At 45.7% G+C, this 25,142-nt stretch overlaps 1 protein-coding gene across 4 annotated transcripts in view; it reads left to right on the top strand.

Moving 5' to 3' along the window:
* Positions 1-1,471: 1,471 nt before the first annotated feature.
* Positions 1,472-25,142, top strand: part of PPM1K (protein phosphatase, Mg2+/Mn2+ dependent 1K) — a 40,457-nt gene continuing 16,786 nt past the window's right edge. The window contains exons 1-3 of one of the 4 annotated variants that reach the window (XM_084855611.1): positions 1,472-1,663; positions 16,436-16,948; positions 20,552-20,652. In XM_084855611.1, coding sequence (XP_084711737.1) covers positions 1,506-1,663; positions 16,436-16,948; positions 20,552-20,652 — 772 coding nt within the window. In that variant the 5' untranslated portion in view covers positions 1,472-1,505. Of the gene's footprint in view, positions 1,664-3,800; positions 4,248-5,377; positions 5,937-6,034; positions 6,373-16,435; positions 16,949-20,551; positions 20,653-25,142 lie in introns of those variants that run through there. The other 3 variants (XM_084855612.1, XM_084855613.1, XM_084855614.1) reach the window with 3 other exon arrangements.

Here is a 25,142-nt window from a genome sequence, read left to right as displayed (position 1 = left end):
TCTGGAATAGACCTTTAGTGGTCCTGCTCTATATGGATAGCGACATCTCAGAGGATGGGGTGAATGTATCTGTTGTAGTTGTAACCCTAAAGCTAACATGGTTTTGTGTTGTCAGTTGAACTTTGACTACAGAATTTAGTCTCTTCATGGGTGTTGGGAACTAAACTGGTTTATTAACAAGGCTTTATGTAGCTCTGTGGCAGGCAGGCTCCTACAGTAAGCCTGTAGCAGGTTTCTCCTAGACCAAGGGAAGAGAGGAAGGAAGGTGTTTGGACTGTTCTTAAGGGGAAAGTGCAGTTAATTCACTGTGCCTGAATGCAATACAGGTTTTCTTTCTTTCTTTCTTTCTTTCTTTCTTTCTTTCTTTCTTTCTTTCTTTCTTTCTCTCTCTCTCTCTCTCTCTCTCTCTCCTTCCTTCCTTCCTTCCTTCCTTCCTTCCACATATATCCCACAGTTTCCTCCAAGGAGCCCAAGGCAGTGTATATGATCCTCCTCCTCTCTGTTTCATCCTCACAACAATCCTAACAGATAAGTTAGGCTGAGTGTCAGCGACTGGCTCAAAGTCACCCAGTCAGCTTCATGGCTGGGTTGGGGCTTGAACCTGCGTCTCTCCAGTCCCAGTCCAACATTCTAACCTCTACACCACACTAGCTCTCACTTGGCTAGTACCTGAATAGGAGACTATATGGCAAACTACCCAGGGGCCCTATGTATACGATTCCAAACTTCTTGAAAGCAGAGAGAGAGAAGTAGCAAATAAATTAAATCCAAATAAATTAAAGCCTTCTATCTGATGAAACTCCAAAACACACAATCTCTTTTCTCTTTTGCATCATTACTGCAGCTTGAATGGTTTTTGCAAATTTTGCTTCAGAGAGGAAATTTCCATGGAAACATAATCAGGTTACAGAACTGAAGAAGCTGGGCAAATCGGGAACAGAATGAATGAGAACGGAACAGCATCCTTTTCGTGCCAGTTTTAAGAGACTAAAATTTACAGAACACTGTTATGCGCTCCTTGTTTCCACAAGTAATGACATGTACCAGGGTAGCAGTGCTAGCAGATTTTGTTTCTTTGGGCTGAGAGAGCCCTGGAGAGTTAAGGTGCAGATATAATATTTGACTTTTAAAAAAATAAGATGTGCAAAAATGGAAGCAAACAGGAACTCCTACACAAGGAAGCAAATCAGATTCTCCACATCAGATCCCCAGAGAGATACCCTGCAAGCCAAGCCGCTTTACTTTCAGCCAGTTCATGCCTCTCTCTCTCTCTCTCTCTCTCTCTCTCTCTCTCGCTCTCTCTGTCTTCAAAATTGCTAACTGCTATTTGTCACACATAATCTGCCAAGTATTCATCTCTCAGACCTCTACATCTGCAGGAAACATCCACAGCCATTAAAGGAATATAACTTTTCTTTTGTCCCCTGACTCCCATCCGGAGTCACTTTAGGCAAAACTATCATGCTAGACCTGTTCACAGTAAGCAGGACTGCAAACTTGTTCCAATGTGTTATTATTCATTCGTTTGCATTTCAGTGCAAGATCGGAGCTGTATTGCATCAGGAGCTGTACAAAGGTATATATCATGCACACAGCTTTGGGGAGATTGGAATGTAAATGTAGGAGATCTACATTCCCAGATGAAAGTTCAAGGAAAATTTAGGTAAGTATTGCAGGTCTTTGTGCAGGGAAGAGAGCAAAGAGAGAGACAGCTATTATTAGAGGAGTGTGAATGGTTTATTTTGCAAGCCTTTGGAATGTATTGAACACTGCTTCTTAAAGAATGATAGCACAATCATATCCATTTCTGCTAAAGAAGTACGTCCCATTGAATTCAACTGGATTTACTTCCAGTATAGGATTATAGCATAAATGAACAAATATTAATCTATTAATAGTATCATGCAAACTGTTATTAAATAACCAATACCATAAGGTAAACTAGCAACCAATAAAATGTTCATTTAATATGCAAAGCTTAGTTCGTAAGCATGTACTGAAAGTGTGCTCTAAAGGTGTCAAGGAATAACTAGTGTGTGCTGTGATCTTGAGTATATGCACCCCTTGGGTGGACATCCTCTGCACTTACTGGGGAACTTGCTTCTGAGTAAGTACAGATAGAACTGGCCTGCACAAGCTTGGATCAAGTGTTGTCCATTTTTGAACCCACCTCTTAGCTTTTATCAGCTCAATGTGCAGGTTTACAGCACAATCCTATACATGTTTACTGCAAACTACTATTGTATTTATGGGGCTTGAAACTTCATAAGTGTATTGAGGATTGCAGTCTGAAGCAGGCTGATATTTACTTCTATTCCATGAACAATTTCAATCCACAGTTGTGCAATATCTTTATCAGGACCAACCAAAATGCCACAAAAGATAGCCACAACATCTAGCTTAATCTTTGAACTTTCGTTCCCTCCTCATGCCTGTTTTTTGCACCATCTGATGAAGAGCTCTGGAGAACTCAAAAGCTTGCACACTCTTTTCAGCATTTTGCTTGGTCCTGATAAACAGTGGTGCAACTAGGGTTGGACTCTGGGACTAAAGTCCAGCCCCCCCCCACTACCCAGACAGCAATAGAGTATAGGTGGGGTGGCGAACAGGCTCATTGGGGCTGATGCTGCTCACCGCATCATCCTTTAGGGTGCAATCCTATGTACGTTTAGACAGAAAATAGTTCTACAATTCCCAGCATTTCCCAGGCAGCCAGTCTAAATGAGCATAGGTTGGTGCCCCTATTTGTTCTTATTTAAATATATAGTTGGACTATATGCTGGACATGTACATGGTTGCAGATGCTCATGTTATTTTTACTTTAAAATATATATTATCCTTTTCCTATCCCTAAATGGGACTTAGTGCCAAGTAAATATGTTTTGCATGAGGGCAGCAGAAGCAAACTCCATTTTATTTCATAGCATGATGCTAAGATTTGAGTGTAAAATGTGAAACTGCACATGGTTGGAGTATTTCATTTGTCAAGCAGGTTTTTTTGCTCGAACAAACCAGGAATGTAGAAGCAGCTGTCTAGCATGGAATAAAGGGCAGCAGTGGGGGGGGGGGGAGAACAATGTTAGTTGCGTGCTTCACCAACTGAATACACATGGCCATTTAAAGTCTCCCCCCCCCCCCATCATTCAGAGCAGGGCATAAAACAGGGATGGGCCTCCGGATGCTCTTGGACCACAACTCCCATCAGCCCTAGCCAGCATAGCTAATGGTGAGGGATGCTGGGAGTCAAAGTCCAACAACTCTGGAGGGCTGTAGGTTGCCCATCCCTGGTCAGAAAGTACCTAGCGGCACTGCTGCTGCAGGGGTGAGCAACTTGTAGGCCAAAATATATGAAGGGCCGCAACTCCTACTTGCCCTCACCATTGGCTATGCTGACTAGAGCTGATGGGAGTTGTGGGCCAAACCATCTGGAGGGCTACAACTTGCGCACTCCTGTAATAAAGGCCTTGTCCAACTGTGGTTTCTGGCTTCCCCCCCCCCTCCCCCACGGGCCACCACAGCTATCGTGTCTTCTGTTTTTATGAAAAGCTGGCAAACTCCTGCAGACCGAGGTGCGCACGGGGCCCCCCGGGGTTTCGTCTCTCCCGCCCCCCAAAAGAGCTTGTCTTGCTGACACTCCTGCGGGAGCGCCTGCAGCCCCAACGGAGCCGTCTGCAACTGCTGGCTCGTAGCCACCCTTTGCAAGCCAGGACCTCATCCTCTTCGGGGCCCCGCGCCGCTGCGTGCCAAAAAAGCAAAAAGGCCACGGAGGGGAGGAGCGCGCCCAGCCGGCCTCTGTGGCCATTGGCGCTCGCCGAGGGTGGGCACCGGAGGCGCGCGTCCCGCTGGCGCGGCCGATGTCATTTCTCCGGCGCGTTGCGTCACGGGCCCGGCGGCTCCAGGCGGAACGGGGCCGCCCTCCCGCCCCGGCGCCGCGGGCTGTCAAAGGGAGGGCGGGAAGGAGAGAAAGAGGCTCGTTCGCTTGAGCAGCCACGATTGGGTCCGGGAGGGGAGGGAGGCCGCCGCCCCTACAGGGTAGCAGAGGCGTCACGCGGCATCAGGTTTCTTGCCTTTGCCTTGGGAACCATTGCGCGCAGGGAACTATTTCGAGAATTTGGCCCGAGAGGTGTGTCTGCCGCGGGCTGCCGCCCTCCTCCTCCTCCCTCGGGGGCGAAACGACTTGGGGGCCGAAGAGGCAGCCGCATCAGCCGCCTGTGCCGCGCATCTCCTGGAAGGGCCAGCTCTGCCAGGTAAAAGAGGGAGCCGGAGCATCGGCTGCCGCCCGCCGCGCCTCTCCTCTCCTCTCCTGCATCCTTGGCGCCGCGGTAGCAACCCGGCCCGTTCTGGCTTCAGGGAAGCCGCGTTGATTTGCAGAAGGAAGGGGCCTGAGCACCGTCAGCCTCTTCCCAGCATTGGCCGGCTGACGGCCCGTCCCAACGCGCTGAGCGCCCCAGTTAGATCTTCCGGGCCTTTGCCTGCCTCTTGTCGCGCATGGGGTTTTTTGATCTGGAAGTGTGCGACAAAGAAGAGGATAGTTTGCTCCCCCCCCCCGCCCCAGGTTTGATTGCGTGGCCGGATGACGGGCTCAGCTCGGGAGCCTTGCTCCAGGGCGGCCCCAAATTGCAGCAGCGCAAAGGAATTTCCCGTGGAGCAAATAATGGAGCGGAGACGCCGCTGCTAGCTGCGTGCAATGCCCGATGCTATGCTTGCTTACTAGGGGTAAGGAAGTCCCACTGAGGTCAGTGGGGCTTCCTCCCAAGTAAACGAGTTTAGGGTTGCAGTCTTCGCCTACCAACGCGCCTGCCTAATTTATCTAGCATGTCTAGATTCCTAAGGACTTGGAACATAAGAAGAGCTTGACGCAGGATCAGGCCCGAAGGTCCATCTAAGACCAGCATCCTTTTAACTACCATGCGATAGCCAGATACTTTCAGGAAGCCCATAAGCAATAAATTATTATTATTATTATTATTCTACAATGCTTTCAAGTGTTCAAAGCACTTTATATGCTTTATTTAGCCAACAACAACCCTGTAAGGTAAGTCACCATTCTTCTCCCCTTCTGGTACCTGCTCAGGGAGCGTGTCTTGCCTAAGACCACCTAGTTCATGGCAAAGGCGAGATTTGAGCAGGGGAATTCTTCATTTCTAGCTCAGCCTCTTTAGACTCCATGCTGAAAGCCTTCCCCTGTGGTCTCCCTAGGAACTGATATCTGAAGATACACTGCCTCTGACCATGGAGATTCTATTTAACTCTTAGGCTAATAGTTTCCATGGCTATCTCATCATTCCTTTTTCCTGGGCTAGTCCGGTCTATGTTCTTAACTGTGCAACCCTATGCATGTCTACCCAAAAGCAAGCCCTGTGGGACTTACTTCCTTACTCTCAAGGAAGTGCGTGGATAGGTTTGTAGGCGAAAGGCAATTATGGGTCTGTGATTTCCGCTCTGTGACCGCCATTCCTCTCCCTCCTCTAAAAACCCCCAGCCCTCCCCGAATCCCAACCCTGTCGTCGCGTCGCTGATGCCAAGGGTGGTCCTCGCTGCGCGCCTGCGAATTTTCCAGCGTCGCTCCTTCGCAGCGGAGTTCTCTCAAGCGGCGCCCTGCGGCAGGAGCAGAGAGCGAGGTCGGCTCTGCGGGGGGGCCGCGGCCGCGGCCGCCACCGCGGAGCTGGGACGGGCCGGCCACTGGGCGCGCCAGGCTCCGGCTCCCGCATTCACCGCCGCGTTTCTCCCGAAACGCCTTCATTCATCGCCTTCTCTCGCCGGCGGCGGCACAAACGGCGCTTGCCTCGCCTAGCTTGGAACTGGAGCGTGGGCTGGACGAGGCTGCGCAACGGCGGGGATTTGGGAGCCGCGGCCTAGGACGCCGGGGGATTTCGAACGGAAGGCGGGGACGCGCGGTCCCGATCCCGCAGCGGCCGCTACAGGGCGTTGGAAAGGTTGTGGGAGACGGGGTGGGTGGGTGGATGGGCGTTGGGGGGGGAGCAGGGAGGCGTGTCCCTCTGATTGTCTTTTGCCTCCTCTCCTTACACGCGAGGAGGCGTGTCGTCACTTCGAGCGGCTCGGTTTGCTGCAGGGAGCCAGCTGCTGCGAGAGCCTCCTCCGGCTTGCGTGACGCAACCGGTACGCCCTTGTAATCCGTTCGGCAGGAAAAGACGGGAAAGCTGCGCGGTGCCCTTGATATCAAGAGGCCCAGTTCTTACCTCCTGCAGACTCGATAATTTTTGGACCAACGCAAGCCTGTGCATGTTTACTCGGAAGCAAGGTCCACTATGTTCAGTGGGGCTTACTCCTAGGTAAGTGTGCATAGGATTGCAGCCTACCTGTGTTGAATCAGTGCAAACACCTGTTTAGTGAAAGGCCGCTGTTAATAAGGTAATGATCACTACCTGTACTTCGTCCATTTCTCTTTGACTTCACTGTTTACAATCCTACCCTGCCATGTGCATGCCAGTATGCACATGCCTGTATTTCAGGATCATGTTTTGTGCAACATGAGCTTAATGAACTGTAATCCGTGGAAGCTTATGCTATAATAACTATGCTAGTCTTTCAGGTGTTGTATTTGCAGGAAGGATCCAGAATTATTTTTCCAAAGCTGGCACCTGGGTTCACTTCACTGGGCCTGTGCACTGGCCCATACTTGACTTCCACCACCCCAGTCCCCTGATCATATTCCTCCTTGCCTGTCACCTGCTCTCTCCAAGTGTGCCAGCAAAGGAGAAGGAACAGAGCAGTCTCTGCTCATTTTGCCCTTCCGTTCTGATGGTATGGATTGTGCTTAGGAGGAGAAAGCAAGTGAATGGGCAGAGGTGACAGGGGCAAGGAGGCAAACTCACTCAAGTAGGAATCCCCATTGAGGGCATCTTGTTCAAGGGTTCCCCAGAATCTTGAGGTGACACTGAATGTTACGGCAGCCATGTTGCTTAGGGGATCTCGCACTGTCTGAGCACTCTTGTTGCTAGGAGAAGAGGGATTTTCCAACCCCCTACTCATCCATTGCTATTCCAGAGTGCTCTTTGGAATGGGACCTCCTAAAAAATGTTGCAGGGAGGAGTGCTTCTGTTCAGGATCTGTCCCCATTTGTTTGTTTTTGGGTCTCCCCATCCCTTGAGGGTTTTTTCCTAAAGATTTTTTCTACTTCTGCGAACCTTGGCTGGTTCGGCCTGCTGATACCCTACTTTTGCATGAGGTTGGTGCCAATTTGGCTATATAATGATTGCCACTCTGAGAATGAGTTTTCTTTTAGTATATAGGATAATTATGTCCAATCCCTAAAGAGCTCATAGCAGAATACATGGTCTCTTCTCTGTCTCTCTCCCTGCCCCATTTTGTTCTCAGAATAGTAGCTAGTCCAAGGTCACTGAGTGACCTTCACAGCTGAACAAGGATAGGAATTTGAACCCAGGACACTTTCTGACCCAAATCCAGTGTGCTGAGCGCTATACCGCACTTCCACGTTAAGTCCTACCTTGTAATTATTTGGTTGAGTTTCTATATCCTGCTGATTTTCCTTTCTCTATTGCCCCCTTGCTCCTGCCTTGGGATTTTAGTTGCTACTGCTTGCACTGCTGGATTTTGTGAAAATGCAGATTTAGGTACATTTTTATTGATTTGGTCTGTAGTATCCCATAGAATCTAAAAAAAATTCTAACAGAAAGGATTCCCAAGTGCTTTTTATAAGAGACCAAGCCCCGCTGAGCTCAGTGGGATTTACTTTGGAGGGACTGTGCTTAAGTTTGCACTCGTAGTTCAGCTCTCAGACGGTGTTGCTTAGTTGTGGTTGGACAACTTGAGTTGATTTCGAACCACCAAGGCAAAAGGTTGACTGTCTCAACTAGCCGCCTTCTCCAAGTCTGGCGTTCAGCCCAGGCCCTCCCAACTGGCCCTGCACGTGTGTTCTACTCACGTGATACAGCCATTGCTGGCGCCATTGCTGCTGCTTTGCAGCACTTGTTTGAGTGAGCGATGAGCAGGGGCCAGGCTGAGTGGGTAGCAAGCAGTGCTGAGGTGTTGGAGCCATGGGTGCCATCTGTCCTGCCCTGCACCCCTAAGCTAGCCTGCTGTTCTCTGGTGCAAGAGTGGATGCTTCCCTGATGTCTGTGTTGAAATAAGATTGAACTACCTGTCCAGTCTGTACGTGTAGTGCAGGAGTGATGTCGTTTTGTCCCTTGTGTCACGCAGCAAAATGTCTTGGGCTGGCTCTGAGAGGGTAACTGTATGTGAAGTTATTACTGGTGTACCCAAAATGGTCCGTAAATTCTGTCCATTCCACTCTTTCTTTCTGTCGGAAAGTGCCGGATTTCCTGCCCAAATAATTGTTCTCCCTCCGATAAGGAACTTGGCATAGAGCTGTCTTGATTCACTGCTGTGTGGAGAGAAGCTGTGAGATGGCTGTGATTAACGGATTATTTTTTCTTTAGTTATGATGTCTTTGGCATACATGGTTCTCCCCATCTCCATTTAATCTTTGCAACAACCCTGTGAGGTAGACCAAGCTGAGAGAGACTGCCTGGCCCAAGGTCACTGAGTGAGCTTCAGGACTAAGTGGGGATTTGAACCCAGGTCTTCCTGGTCCAGCACCCCGATGACAATAGAACACAAATAGTTTGTAGTCTCTCGGTTGCATCCTCTGATTTGTGTCTAATTTAAACATGAGCCAGAAAGGACAACCAGATGACCTTTTAAAAGGGAAAACTTCCTTTTGCAAGTTGTCTTAATTGTGCTTTGTTGGTAGGAGTATCCTATGCTACACTCCTACCAACAAAGGGTAGGAGTTGTAAGGCAAAAAATGGAAGAGACTAGAGCGAACCCCTAATTTCACATGTTGATTCTACACTAGCCTTCCCCAACCTGGTGCCCTCCAGATATTTTGGACTTCAAGTCCCATCAGCCCCAGCCAGTATGGCCACTAGTCAGGAATATTGGGAGTTGTAGTCCAAAACATCTGGAGGGCACCCGGTTGTGCAAGAATGCAATGACCATAGAATCATAGAATAGTAGGGTTGGAAGGGGCCTATAAGACCATCAAGTCCAACCCCCTGCTCAATGCAGGAATCCAAGTCAAAGCATCCCTGACAGGTGGCTGTCCAGCCTTGTCTTGAATGCCTCCAGTGTGGGAGAGCCCACCATCTCCCTAAAGTAATTTGTTCCATTGTTGTATTGCGCTAACAGTCAGGAAGTTTTTCCTGATGTTCAGCCGGAATTTGGCTTCCTGTAACTTGAGCCCATTATTCCGTGTCCTGTACTCTGGGATGATGGAGAAGAGATCCTGGCCTTCCTTTCTGTGACAACCTTTCAAGTCCTGGAAGAGCGCTATCTTATCTCCCCTCAGTCTTCTCTTCTCAAGGCTAAACATGCCCAGTTCTTTCAGTCTCTCCTCATAGAGCTTTGTTTCCAGTCCCCTAATAATCTTTGTTGCTCTCCTCTGAACCCTCTCCAGTTTGTCTGCATCCCCTTGTTCAAGTGTAGTGCCCAGAACTGGACGCAGTACTCCAGATGAGGCCTAACCAGTACTGAGTAGAGGGGAACTCATACTTCATGTGATTTGGAAGCTATGGTTCTATTAATGAAGTCCAAAATAGCATTTGCCTTTTTTGCGGCCACATCACCTTGTTGGCTCATATTCAGCTTGTGATCGACAACAATTCCAAGATCCTTCTCGCTTGTAGTATTGTTGAGCCACGTATCCCCCATCTTGTAACTGTGCATTTGGTTTCTTTTTCCTGGGTACAGAACTCAGCATTTATCCCTATGAAATGTCATTCTGTTGTTTTCTGCCCAGCGCTCCAGCCTATCAAGATCACTTTGAATTTTGTTTCTGTCTTTCAAGATATTAGCTGTCCCGCCCAATGTTGTGTCATCTGTAAATTTGATAAGCACTCTCTGCACCTCCTCCTCCAAGTCATTAATAAAAATGTTGAAGAGCACTGGGCCCAGGGCTGAGCCTTGTGGTACCCTGGTCATTAGCTCTCCCCAGTTTAAGAAGATCCCGTTGATAGTCACTCTTTGAGTCCGATTCCGTAGCCAACTGTGGCTCCACCTAATAGTTGTTTCATCTAGCCCACTTTGAGCTAATTTTCTCATCAGGATATCATGGGGCACGTTGTCGAAAGCTTTGCTGAAGTCGAGGTATATTATGTCCACAGCTTTCCCACAGTCCACAAGAGAGGTTACTGGATCAAAAAATGAGATCAGATTCGTCTGGCAGGATTTATTCTTGACAAATCTATGTTGGCTTTTAGTAATCACTGCATTGTTTTCAAGGTGCTTACAGATGGATTGCTTTATAATCTGCTCCAGAATTTTCCCAGGGATTGATGTCAGACTGACTGGTCTGTAGTTCCCAGGTTCTTCCTTTTTGCCCTTTTTGAAGAGAGCGACAACATTAGCCCTCCTCCAGTCATCCAGCACTTCACCTATCCTCCATGATTTCTCAAAGATAATAGCGGTTCTGAGAGTTTTCCTGCCAGTTCCTTTATTTCTCTAGGATGCAGTTCATCTGACCCTGGAGATTTGAACTCATTCAAAGTAATTAGGTGTTCCTTGACCATATGCCTATCAATCTCAAGCTGCAATCCTGCGCCTTCATCCTGTACTTTGCCTTTGCCAGGGGGGTCATAGACTCTCTTTCGGGAGAAGACTGAGCCAAAGTAGGAACTGAGCACCTCTGCCTTTTCTTTGTCATCTGTTATCGTTTTGCCATCCTTATTTAATAGCTGAACAACCATTTCTTTCCTCTGCCTTTTACTATGCACGTAGCTGAAGAAAACCTTTTTGTTGCTTTTAGCATCCCTTGCTAACCTCAGCTCGTTCTAAGCTTTAGCCTTCCTGACGCCATCCCTGCAATTCTGTGCTACCTGCTTGTACTCTTCTTTTGTAGCTTGGCCATCCATAAAGCTTGTTGTGTGTTAGCTGAATTTTTGGGATGCTGTAAGCCTGGCAAAGAAGCTGGCGCTTGATGTGTGAAATCACAATGAGCTGTGCACATGACTTCTTGATTTCACTGCAGCTCCAATCAGCTAAACTGGAATGAAGGAAAGAGGAAGGCCTGAAGGTGCAATAGAAACCATTGATAAAGATCCAACATGTTTCAAGTCCTAGATCTCTGACTCAATTGTTCTTGAAGAAATCTCAAAAAGGTTCAGCTTTAACCCCCCCAGGTAGTATGCAAGATTCTTTTAGCTGACCCTTGATTACATTTCTTCAGGGCGAAATTAGATAAGACCACTCTTTTGTAAAGCTCCCTAGAATGCAGGTTCCATGGAAAATTTATAAACCTATCTCTCCATGAATGGTGATTTGCAGGCCCTTTGCAATGAGGTCCATGGCATTCTGTTGAATGGGGACATAATAGAGATTATACAACTATGCATGGTGTGGAGAAAGTGAAGAGGGAGAAGTTTTTCTCCTCTCAGATTTATTTATTTACGGTATTTTTATACTGCCTTTCTGAAGCCAGCCAAAAAATTCAGAAGATAAAACAATCTGATAAAAACACAGTGATACGTGGTTCATAATACCAGAGACCAGGGTCATCGATTTCAGATGAACGGTGGGAGATTCAGGACAGATAAAAGGAAGGAACACAGTGCATAGTTAAATATGGAACACTTCCACAAGATGTGGTGATGGCCACCAACTTGGACGGCTTTAAAAGGGGATTAGACAAATTCATGAAGGGTATAGCTATCTGCAGTTACTGGTCCTAATCACTATGTATTGCTTTTGGGATCAGGGGCAATATGCCTCTCAGTACAAGTTGCAGGGGCGGGGGGATGCTATCGTACTCATGTCCTGCTTGTGGAATTCCTAAGGCATCTTGTTGGCCACTGTGGGGACAGAATGTTAGACTAGATTAGTTTGATCTAGCAGGGTTCCTCTTATGAAGCTCTTTCTGCCACTTATGTTAATGTGTTAACCCTAGCTCCACAGGACTAGGAAAATGCACCCAGGAGGCAACCTTAAACTTTTCTCACTGACTTCCTGGCATAGGTTTGAATACAAGCACCACATTTGTAGGTGACTTGTTTTTCCAGCCTTGCACATTCATCCTACTTAAGGCATTTTCTTGTTTGTTTTTAAATTAAGGGTTGGATATTGCGGAGACAGCTATGCAAATCCCAATATTTAGACATGTGTGAGGTTCAGAATTGTACATGCAAATATGTTCTTGAAGAACTGGGACTTATACTATAAATAGCTTTCTGGCTGTCTGATTATTGAGATGTACTGAAGGCTGCCTCTGTTGTCTCTCTGTATCGGATAACTACAAATAATGAGATTATGTGAAAGAAGAAACCTATATTTGTGTAGTCAGTGGTGTCTTTGGAAATTCGCAGAACTGTTAATCCAGTTTTAATGAAACTGCACAGGTGACAGTGCAAGAGAACAAAAAAGGCAGTAATTTTGCGCCTTCTTTTCTCTGTGAGAAATGCAGGTTTTTACCATGGGAATTATTTCCCTGCCTTCACAGTCACTGCAGTGTTTCTGATCCTAGGAGGGGTGGTAGTGGTTCTTACTGTCTGCTTCTGGAACATAAAGAAATCTTCCATGTTCCAAAGACTTTCCATTTGTAATGCTTGACAGCTTTTTGGAAAATAGTAAAGCAAGGTCGTTGCTCTAATTTCCCCACCTCTGCTTGTGTAGCTTTAAAAAAAAATCTTCCGCTTAACCTGTTGTAAGCCTTCAGGCGCTGCTGGCTGTGCACACCTGTTAAGGATTCTTTTGAGCTGTCGGTGGAAAATTCCACCATCACGGTAAAAACCTTCATACAGGCAGGATGGAATTTTCTCTTGAAATAGGACGGAATGCTTAAAGCAGCCTTCTCCAACCTGGTGCCCTCCAGAGGTTTTCGACTACAACTCTCAGCATTCCTGTCCATTGGTCATGCAGGTTAGGGCTGATGGGAATTGAAGTCGAACACCAGGTTGGGGAAGGCTGGCTTAGAAATAGCTGTGTTTTTCTATTGGCTGGTCAGGGCTAGTATTCTGACATTCCAGCTGCTGTTATGAAACCACCATGACCACAGGCTCCATTTCTAGATCACAGCACCCCTGGGCTTAGGGCAGCCTTGTATTTAAACACTCACCTGGTCTCCATGGGTGACAAGAAATTGCATGCAGGTGAGTGAATGGGGTGGTGGAGGAGGGACCTGCCCAGCAGAAACCATGTGGTCTGTGAGAGGAAAGAAGCCCCTTTCCCTGTGCCCAGTGGGCTGTTGCAGGAAGGACATGGCTTTCTGTCCCTCCACTGTCAGCCAACAGCAGGCCAATAATTTATTATTTGTATTGCTTTTTTTTTTTTTTTTGCAGACTACTAACTCTTATGGGCTTATTTACAAGAGTGGCTTAGGTGCCCGCTTTTTCTCCTCCTTCATGATCCTGTGATGTTGGCTCTTCTCATCTCTACATATCCATGTATCATCATCCTGTGTGCTGAGACACTGCTGCTCACTCAAAAACCCCAAGCAAACAGGAGTTGGGTTTATTTTACACTTAAAAGAATCAGAATATTTTGGGTGACCAAGGAATACGAAAACAACTCAGGATAACAAAAACAGCATAAATAACTTGTATGCTCAAAAGTGGAATTAATACTATGGCTCCGAATTCCCCCAAACCTCCCATCACACTCAGTTCCTCCCCCATCCCCAACTGCCAACTCCAATGGACATAACTGTCCCTCCCCGTGTCCCTGGTAACCAGCTACACTATCTCCCATTCCACCCCCTCACACCCTGCTCCCCATGGAAAGGAAAGGTTCCTCTTGTGCAAGCACTGGGTCATTGCTGACACCTAGAGGGACGCCGCTTGCGCTGGCGTTTTCATGGCAGACTATAGCGGGGTGGTTTGCCATTGCCTTCCCCAGTCTGACTGCCTTTCCCCCAGCAAGCTGGGTACTCATTTTACTGACCACGGAAGGATGGAAGGCTGAGTCGACCTGAGCCGGCTACCCGAGACCCGGCTTCTGCTGGGATCGAACTCAGGGCGTGGGGAGAGTTTCGGTTGCCATACTGCCGCCTACCACTCTGCGCCACACGAGGCTCATTGCTCCCCATGAGGAGCTGTCTGTTGTCTGTGCTGTGACTTGTTATATGGGGGAAATGAATTATATGTGATCTGAGCTGGTACATGTTCTTATCTTATAGAAATGTTGGCACAGCAGCAACACTGGTGATGCAATTCCTTGGCTCAGTTGCTCATCTGCTCTCTGCTTCCACCTATTAAAGCGTCACAGGAGTCGCAAAAAAAGTTTCCGCCGTTATAAGCCCCAACAGTCTACTGCTTATAAAAATAACACCTGTAGAGCTGATAACCTGAAACCTGGCATCCTTTATCTACCTGATGAGGCCTACAGTTGTGCAAAATTTCAAACCAATCCGATACAAATTGCCACAGATATAGCAAGTTAGAAAGTGCTGAAAGTGGACACATTTGTACTTCAAGCTGTGGCTCAGGATATCATACGTTTCTTTCAAATTCTGGGGGAAACAACTGATGTCCTTTATTCAGACTTGTTGAGGAGGTGTGCCTGTCATTGGTTTAGTGAAATTCTGAGCAGCAGTTTAAAAATGATCAAGGTGTTTCTGTCCCATGAAAGCCTATGGCAGCAACTGCTGGCAAAGTTATGTTGAGCATGCTCAGTTTCACTCTGAAGCTAGAATGCTGCCAGTGTTTTTAATTCCACTGTTCCAATAAGCACTCCGACCTGGGCAAGGGGTGGCAGGAAACTGTCAGCTGAGATAAAAGTGAAGTAATTTTGAAGGCTGAGGGAGTCATTCTCACTGATGAAGAGAGGGAGGGAAAGAACAAATGTTATCCTGGAATCCTGTGCAGGCTTACTGAGAAGAAAGCTATTCTGAACCTACAGGCACGTGTCTGTCTATTCATCCATGCAGTGAATTACTGTTTGTGTTTTGTTTTTTTAGTTTTTCCAGAACACTGTAATAATAAATTTCCTTTTTTTAAAAAAGGGAAATTCAGTGATCAAAAAACCTGCTGGTTTAAGACCAGAATTAAGGTGATGTCATGTTGGCTCAAATACCACAAAGCCAGGAAATTGGAAGCTAAGGGTGATGCCTTAACAGACGTGCCCTGTGATCAGTAATGATGTTGCGCAGTGTCACACATTGTTCTTGCTTACACGCAACAAACATTTTGCATCAGCTCACAGGAAGATTCCTCTAGCAATACAGTAAGGTTCAGATGCTTCATAAAGCAATACGGGACCAGGTCAACATGGGCCATCTTTGCTAGTCCCAGCTATTCCATCCTCTTCCGGATTTGGGCCTGAAAGATCCAGGAAAAGTGTGGCTGCATGGAGGCTAAGTTGTAAACAAGCACAATTTCTGACATTGCACAACATCATTACTGATCATGGGGCACATCAGTTAAGGCATCAGCCTTAGCTTCCAGTTTCCTGGCCAACATGAAATAGCCTTAACTTTGGTCTTAAACCAGCAGTTTTTTTTATAATTGATATAGCTCCAATATCATTACAAGTATGGAGGTTGAGGTTTCTATTACCTTTTATATTGCACCCTTCCTCCAAGGAGCTTAGGGCAGTGTCCCCCCATCCCCATTTTATCCTAGCAATAACCTTGTGAAGGGTAGCCCTCCCCACTCTTTCTACAATGTCCATTATGGAGATGACACTAACCATGAATGGGTTGTAGGATTACTGAGATAATGAGAAACACTGTGAACACTTTAAAAAGCAAGTGTGTGTGTGTGTGTGTGTGTGTGTGTTGGGGGGGCATTAAGCTGAGAACTGAACCCAGTACAGGTCCGTGTCCAAAATGAAATCCTCTGAACTGTATTGGTTAACTGAAGTCAGAGGTCTTGACTGACCAATGCTAGCAACTGATTAGCATTAACAACATTCCCCTGAATTGTTCCAACTTTGGGTCCAATATTGTACCATAATGTTTGTGTGACGGTAGCCTTATGCATTGGGTATAATGCAGCTAAAGTTGAGCAGTTTGAAGTCTGGCTTATTTTGGTGGGTGCAAATTAAGCATATACTTTCTCTTGCCCATCCAGTTCCTTCAACTGTTTCTCCTAAGAGGAATGGTTGTTTTCCATACCCCTGACAGTCTCCATTGCCCTCTCTGAACCTGTTCCAGTTTGTCTATGTCCTTCTTAAAGTGTCCCTCTGGGGTGCCCAGAACTGAATATAATGCAGAATAAAGTAAAACTATTACTTTTTGTGACGTGAAAATGATAGTTGTATTAAATGCGACATAGAAGTGTATTAGTATCTTTTGCAGTCATATTAGACTGTTGTCTCATGTTCAGCTTATGTTCAGCTGGTAATAGGTTGGCAATGAGAGGAAACAATACACTTCCCTCTGAAAATGCCTCTTCATGTATGATGTACCAACTCTGTGGAAAGTGACAATGCAAACTCTGTCTTTTTCTTTTCTTTTTTTGGCCAGCTTTCTCAGGTTTTGGGACATTCCAAGGCTTACTTCCTGCAGTTTTATTCTCCATCAACTTCGGTGGAACCAAGTTATGTCCACTGCTGCTTTAATAAATCTGGTTAGAAACGGGGGGCACCAAGCAAAGAGAGTGCTGCTAGCGTCTCGTATTTTGCAAGACGACAAGCGATTGATGGTCGTATGCCAGAGCTCCACCAGTGAACGCAGAACTTCCCGCTTCGACCTGGATGGTAGTGGCCGCCCTGCCACGTGGGACTCATTTGGTATCTGGGACAACCGCATTGACGAGCCCATCCTCCTCCCGCCAAGCATAAAATATGGGAAGCTGATCCCCAAGATCAGTCTGTCAAATGTGGGCTGTGCCAGCCACATTGGGAAGCGGAGAGAAAATGAAGACCGCTTTGATTATGCCCAGCTGACTGAGGATGTCTTGTATTTTGCTGTTTACGATGGGCATGGTGGGGTGGCAGTAGCTGACTTCTGCAATAAGTACATGCAAAAATATATCCAGTGAGTACTTCGATTTTCTGGCCATATGTTTTGTTCTTTTATGGTGGGAGTAGGAGGTAACATACAGTTTGAGGCCTCTGTGTGATTTCTTTCGGTTCTTGTTTTACTGCTCTCAAGATTCCTGAATTAATTCATAGGGTGCTGCCTGTGGTGACCTGGGGTGGGAGGTGGCCAGAAATATATTTACTGAAATCCTGCCTCTAGTGTTATGATAACATGGGTGGATCCTGTGTGAAACTTCTACTTAACACAGGCAGGTGTTGCACTAGATGTAGCTGTCTTGAGCCTCATTTTTTGGTGGAAAGGCAGGACAGAAATAAAAAAATTAAAAAATGTGGGGGCAGAAAGAAAAGCAATAAAATGGATCCATTCTCAAAAACTAGTTGTCAACTATGGGATCGTGCGTTACTGTAATGATGATGTCCTCTGTATAGTTGTATAGGTATTACTAGTGATAACTTCTTTCCCTATATCCTGCTGTGATCCCTATGATCACTATGTTCCACTGCAATCCTTAAGACCAGTTGCAAGTGTCCTCTTAGCAGTACACTAATAAAGCACATCTTTTTTTAAGAGTTGGCCCTACCATGAAATAATATGAAGCAGTTGCTTTGATGGTAAATTTCGTAGCGGGTGCCATTGTCTTTGCCTCCCACCTCCACCTCATGTCATTAAAAAAACAAAACTCTGCCTTGCTATTTGCAGCATTCCTGCCTATTTACCAGTGAGAATACCTTTTCAATAAGGCCTTTTCCACAGCAGGTATCACATTCCACCACACATAGTAATGTTGCCACCAGGACCTTTACCTCAGGTCAACACCTTTACTTTGTGAGATGTGAGGACATGCTGGTTTTTATTCTGACCTATATTGTTCTCTTTATTACTTCATCCTTTTGTAACCATGAACCATAGGCATAGGATTTTATAAAACGTATAAATATTTATTTAGTTTTTACAGCATTAAGATGTTAAACAGTAAATAAGTCACTTTAAAAGCTTCTCTCTCCTCTCCCACACACACACTTAATTACCACTTTAATCCTATACACAGAATCCTAGTCACAATCTATCTCTTCATAATCCGTATCCAAACTCTTCCCTGTCTGTTCCCGATCTAAACTATGCAAGCACATCTCCTTGTTTATATATTGCATCATTCCACACTGCCCCCACGCACTCAGCCAGTCATCTCACATATGCAAATACACTATACCTCCTGTCGCTCACAGCACTCTCACTTTAGATCTATTTACCAGAAAACACAAGTCATAATATTAATACACGTATATAAATCTAGATTCATAACATATATACATGTGACATCACGCTGTTCAGTTCAGGTGCAGAAATATTTAAGGCCTACACTGTCCTTACCTCTGTTGGTTTGAACAAATTTTGAAATTGTGTAAGACCCATTTTTATTTAATTAGGTTTGTGGTGCAGTGGCGGTTGTGTTGTTTTTTTGTTTTTTTTAGTACAGCTACACTGGTTAAGATGGGATATAAGCCAAAATAAATTAACTGTTGTACCCAAATAGGCAGTACTTTCCAAATGTGTACCTACTATTTGAATTGCCTTGAGAAGTAAACTTCCCCTGGAAGAGCATTGCTCCAGCAAGGGTAGATATCAGGGACATTGCCCTTTTGGATGAATATTTGCACATCACAGTCTACAATTTTTGGCAAGCCTTGGTAGCCGAACCAACCCTAGTGGTTGCCAAAGTCCTGCTCCTTCCCCTCTCAACAACAGCAGTCAGGGAAGCCCCATGGCCTGCCCTACCAGCAGGAAAGGGAGGTGCAGATCATGCTGATTTTGTTCCTTGCTGTGTGGAGGCACTGGGCGCCTCCATGAAACAACAGCCAAGGAAGCCTCCCCTCCCTTATCTGCTCCAGAGCAGGAAAGGGAGGCCGGGAGGGCTTGGGTTGGTTGCTTGTCACTCTCGCCAGAGGGTGGTGGCCCAGTCACCATGGTGAGCAAAATTGTTGAAATCTGCTGCGCTTGTGAAAAAATGCAGTACAGGATATCGCCCCCTCCCTCAGTCCTACCCCTCAACACATATCCAGCACCCAGGGTTCCAGACAGGATGATTGGTGCGCCATTGGATTTGTGCACTGGTGTGGTGAATGTGGATAGGGAAACATTTTTCTCTCTGGGGGTGTCTCCATGAGCGATTTAGTCCGAGCTGGCTGCATTGGGAGGTCGTTAGGGATATATGATGTCATGGCCATCCAGCAGCCACCCCGGAGCTTATCAGGGAAAACTGGATTTCCAGAGACTGCTTAAAGTCCGATTCTTCCTCTGCAGTATAATTGCTGTGTGCCCCAACCCCTGCATTGACCTCAGGTATGCTAGCCCTGCCCAGGGGTGTGCCTTTCACCATGACCCTGGTCAAGGAGTGTTTCCTGTGTGTTACCCGTCCCCGCACAAGCCAATTAGTGTCTACTCAGAAGTAACTCCCATTGTGCTCAATGAGGCTTGTCCCCTGAATGCCCACATCAGAATTTACAGAGATCCCCCTCAATTAAAATGGCACAGTTTAAAGCACCAATTCCCTAAATGCTGTAAAGCAGGATTTCAAGGCACCAATTCTCCGTTGTTTGGTTTATTGCCTTAGGGAGTAACTACTTCATACCTTCATTATAGAGATTCTGAGCAGCATTGGGTTAGAAAGGGTCTGGTTTCCCATCCCTGTGTTCTCTCCCCGCCCTGTCTTTCCCAGCACAAGCATATGTGTGGCTACTCAGAAGTAACTCCCATTATGGTCAATGAGGCTTGCTCCTGAAATGTAGGTGCATCTGGAGCTTCAGAGGAAAGGAGAACGGGGGGGGGGGGAGCGTCTCTTATTGGTTGAGCAGCCCCTGCCAGTCAGATGATGTTCACTCCCACCCCCACCCAGAAGTATGTTCTGTGAAGCGATTTTTACTGCTGTGGAGCACTCGCTCATGGAGCCCTGCGAGGACCAAAGCACAGCAAAGCTGATTCCTTTTTAAAAATCCGGTACTCCTCAATTCACTCCTTCTGTTGTTGTGGAACCCCGCCCCCATATTATTAGAACCCAGGGTCATCCCATGAAGCTGATTGGTGGGAGATTCAGGACAGATAGAAGGAAGTACTTATTCACACAGTGCATAGTCAAAGTATGGAACTCACTACCACAAGATGTGGCGATGGCCACCAATTTGGGTGGCTTTAAAAGGGTGTTAGACAAATTCCTGGAGCAGAAGGCTATCAATGGCTACTAGTCCTGATGGCTATATGCTACCTTCAGTATCAGAGGCAGTGTGCCTTGTACACCAGTTGCTGGGGAATATGGGCAGGAGGGTGCTGTTGTACTCATGTCCTGCTTGTGAGTGTCCCATCGACAGCTGGTTGGCCGCTGTATGAACAGAATGCTGGACTAGATGGACCCTTGGTCAGTCATTGGTCAGTGATTGGAATGGTCAGCTTGATCCCATCAGTTACCTGCTGAGGGGGTCAGCAAGATCGTGATGCTGCACTAGCCATCTCTTGGATGTATAGGGGTCTTTAGATCAGAGTGGTTGTGCTTTCCTTGTGATCATTTTAATACGATCGCTTCCTTTTTAAATTTTTTCTTTCCAGAGAATTTCTCACTGAGGAACTGAACATGGAAATAGTATTGATCAAAGCTTTTTTAGAAATAGACAAAGCATATATGAGACATGCTCATTTGTCTGCTGATGGTAAGTACAAAGTGTGTTTCTTTTCAGCAATGGGAGGAGGTGGGAATTTACTCTTCATGTGGCAGCCAGTGGTTTTCCATTGAAGGTTAAGGCTAGCTGTTGTAGGTAGGAAACAGGAATCTAATACACATGGGGTTGCTAAAAACCTGTTTTATAAAAATCAGCAGTACCTTGGTCCAGTGCTGCTGAAAATAATATTAAAAGAAATAATTTGAAATGTCAAATGAAGTGGTGCAATGGCCTAGGACAACATTCTCCAGAAAACATTGATTTGAGAACGTTTACTCAAGTTAAAACCAAATAGATCTGTTCACATCTAATTTAAGCTAAAATGGCTGAAATCTGAAAGTTAAAAAATGTTTTTCGAAGTTTATAAATTGCCACTCTGTAAGTAACAACAAAGTAATCTATCTGTTCCCTCATGGATCTTTAAAACAGTTGGCTAATATGTACAGTAAAGCATCAACCTACACACAATGTGGAGGTAATGCTTGCTGACTTTAGTGGAATGTACTTTTATTTATTTATTTCATTTCTGTACTGCCCAATAGCTGGAGCTCTCTGGGTGGTACATAAAAATTAAAACCATGAAGTGCAGCATAAAACAATATAAAATATGAAAGCTTAAAACCACAATATATTTAACCACAATTAAAACCACAATACTTTCAGTTCTAAACATGTAAAGACTAGGCTATGGTCATAGGAACATTTATTTGGAAGTAAGCATCGTTGGTTTTCAGGGAGACATTTCAGGTAGAAGTGGTTGGACTGCAGTATATCTGGGCTGGCTATTCTGTATTAAAAGTGGTATCAGGCTTTTTTTGGTTTTTACATTCTGTGACAGCCACTGGAAACAACTGGAGACAGGTGAAGTTCATAGCCTGCAGTGTTGTGGAAGGTGCTCTTTTCTTATGTTCAGGTTGTGGATAACTTGCTCTGTGCTTACCCCTTAAGTGCCTTGGCCACAGTCTGAATGGAAGCACATATATAAAAGCTCATTGGCATATAACAGCTTTAAAACACACACACACACACACACACACACTGGTGTAATGATGTACAACAGCTTCATATTTCATCCTTCTGACCCTTTGCATCCTGCTTTCTCATAAAATATAACATGCATGCAAGCTCAATGCCTAATCTTGGCTCTGAGTATGCAATTAGCTTTTAGATGGATTAATTATTTTTGTATCTATTTCATTGGGTGAGCTTGATGTAAAATTTATATAATAGGTGCAGACCATTCTTGTTTTGTGAAGATCTGACTGCACATAACTTCCATTTTGAACTGTATATGTGTTCAAGAACCTAAAAGAATATAATCAAGAGTAAATCAAGTATATAATCAAAGAATAAATGTAGCTTATTATCCTGTCTGACATTTGGCGCTTGTCCCATTTTTAGCTGTACTTGTCATAGACGGAGGGCCTGATACCAAGAGAGTTGTTGTTGTTGTTGTTCAGTCGTTCAGTCGTGTCCGACTCTTCGTGACCCCATGGACCATAGCACGCCAGGCCTTCCTGTCCTGCGCTCTCTCCCGGAGCGTGCTCAAGTTCATATTCATTGCATCCGTGATGCTATCTAGCCATCTCATCCTCTGCCGTCCCCTTCTCCTTTTGCCTTCAGTCTTTCCCAGCATCAGGGTCTTTTCCAGGGAGTTTTCTCTTCGCATTAGGTGGCCAAAATATTGGAGCTTCAGCTTCATTATCTGTCCTTCCAATGAGCACTCAGGGTTGATTTCCTTTAGGATGGACTGATTTGACCTCCTTGCAGTCCAGGGGACTCGTAAGAGTCTTCTCCAGCACCACAGTTCGAAAGCATCAATTCTTCGGCGCTCAGCCTTCCTTATAGTCCAGCTCTCACAGCCATACATTACTACTGGGAAAACCATAGCTTTGATTAGACGGACCTTTGTCGGCAAGGTGATGTCTCTGCTTCTTACTATGCTGTCTAGGTTGGCCATAGCTTTCCTCCCAAGGAGCAAGCGTCTTTTAATTTCATGGCTACAGTCACCGTCTGCGGTGATCTTGGAGCCCAAGAAAGTAAAATCTGTCACTGCTTCCATTTCTTCCCCTTCTATATGCCAGGAAGTGATGGGGCCAGATGCCATGATCTTAGTTTTTTTAATGTTGAGTTTCAAACCAGCTTTTGCACTCTCCTCTTTCACCCTCAACAAGAGGCTCTTGAGATCCTCTTCACTTTCTGCCATTAGGGTGGTATCGTCTGCATATCGGAGGTTGTTGATAATTCTCCCGGCAATCTTAATTCCGACCTCTGATTCATCCAACCCAGCATTTCTCATGATGTACTCTGCATATAAGTTAAATAAGCAGGGTGACAATATGCAGCCTTGTCGTACTCCTTTCCCAATTTTGAACCAATCGGTTGTTCCATGTCTGGTTCTTACTGTTGCTTCTTGACCCTCGTACAGGTTTCTCAGGAGACAGGTAAGGTGGTCTGGTACTCCCATCACTTTAAGAATTTGCCATAGTTTGTTGTGATCCACACAATCAAAGGCTTTAGCGTAGTCAATGAAGCAGAAATAGACGTTTTTCTGGAATTCTCTTGCTTTCTCCATGATGCAGCGAATGTTGGCGATTTGATCTCTAGTTCCTCTGCCTCTTCGAAACCCAGCTTGTACTTCCGGCAGTTCTCGGTTCGCATACTGATGAAGCCTAGCTTGTAGGATTTTGAGCATCACCTTGCTGGCATGTGAAATGAGCGCAATGGTGCGGTAGTTTGAACACTCTTTGGCGTTGCCCTTCTTTGGAATTGGAATGTAAACTGACCTTTTCCAGTCTTGTGGCCATTGTTGAGTGTTCCAGATTTGTTGGCATATTGAATGCAGCACTTTAACAGCATCATCTTTTAGGATTTTAAATAGCTCGGCTGGAATACTGTCATCTCCGCTAGCTTTGTTGTTAGTAATGCTTCCTAAGGCCCACTTGACTTCACTCTCGAGGATGTCCGGCTCAAGTTCAGTGACCGCACTATCATGGCTATCAGGGACATTCAGATCTTTCCTGTATAGTTCTTCTGTGTATTCTTGCCACCTCTTCTTAATCTCATCTGCTTCTGTTAGGTCCCTGCCTTCTTTGTCCTTGATCATGCCCGTCTTTGCACAAAACGTTCCCTTGAGATCTCCAATTTTCTTGAAGAGATCTCTAGTCTTTCCCATTCTGTTGTTTTCCTCGATTTCTTTGCATTGTTCATTTAAGAAGGCCTTCTTGTCTCTCCTTGCTATTCTCTGGAACTCTGCATTCAGTTGGGTATATCTTCCCCTTTCTCCCTTGCTTTTCGCTTCCCTTCTTTCCTCAGCTACTTGTAAAGCCTCATCAGACAGCCACTTTGCTTTCTTGCATTTCTTTTTCTTTGGGATGGATTTCGTTGCTGCCTCCTGAACAATGTTACGGACCTCCGTCCATAGTTCCTCAGGCACTCTGTCTATCAGGTCTAATCCCTGAAATCTATTCCTCACCTCCACTGTATATTCATCAGGGATATGATTTAGATCATACCTGAAAGGTTTAGTGGTTTTCCCGACGTTCTTCAATTTAAGCCGAAATTTTGCAAGAAGCAGCTCATGATCTGAGCCACAGTCAGCTCCAGGTCTTGTTTTTACTGACTGTATGGAGCTTCTCCATCTTTGGCTGCAAAGGACATAATCAATCTGATTTCGATATTGACCATCTGGTGACGTCCATGTGTAGAGTCGCCTCTTGTGCTGTTGGAAAAGAGTGTTTGCTATGATCAGCATGTTCTCTTGGCAAAACTCTATTAGCTTTTGTCCTGCTTCATTTTGTACACCAAGGCCATGCCTGCCTGTTATCCCGGTGATTTCTTGACTTCCTACTTTAGCATTCCAATCCCCTATGATGAAGAGGACATCTTTTTTTGGTGTTAGTTCTAGAAGGTGTTGTAGGTCTTCATAGAACCCATCAACCTCAGCTTCTTCGGCCTCAGTGGTTGGGGCATAGACTTGAATTACTGTGATGTTGAATGGTTTGCCTTGGATTCGTACTGAGATCATTCTATCATTTTTAAGATTGTACCCCAGTACTGCTTTTCCCACCCTTTTGTTGACTATGAGTGCTACTCCATTTCTTCTAAGGGATTCTTGCCCACAATAGTAGATATGATGGTCACCTGAATTAAATTCACCCATGCCTGTCCATTTTAGTTCGCTGATTCCCAAGATGTCGATGTTCAATCTTGCCATCTCATGTTTGACCACCTCCAGCTTACCTTGATTCATTGATCTGACATTCCAGGTTCCTAAACAATATTGTTCTTTACAGCATCGGATTTTCTTTTCACCGCCAGACACATCCACAGCTGAGTGTCCTTTCGGGTTTGGCCCAGCCGCTTCACTCTTTCTGGCGCTACTTGGAAATACCCTCTGCTCTTCCCCAGTAGCATATTGGACACCTTCCGACCTGAGGGGCTCATCTTCCGGCGTCATCTCTTTTAGCCTTGTGATACGT

This window comes from Heloderma suspectum, chromosome 5, assembly GCF_057233095.1.
Source record: "Heloderma suspectum isolate Gila_16-S chromosome 5, 16-S_ref, whole genome shotgun sequence".
In the NCBI taxonomy this organism is placed as follows: Eukaryota; Metazoa; Chordata; class Lepidosauria; order Squamata; family Helodermatidae; genus Heloderma; species Heloderma suspectum.
Note: the sequence above shows the minus strand (reverse complement) of the source record. Positions and strands in the feature narration are given on the sequence as shown.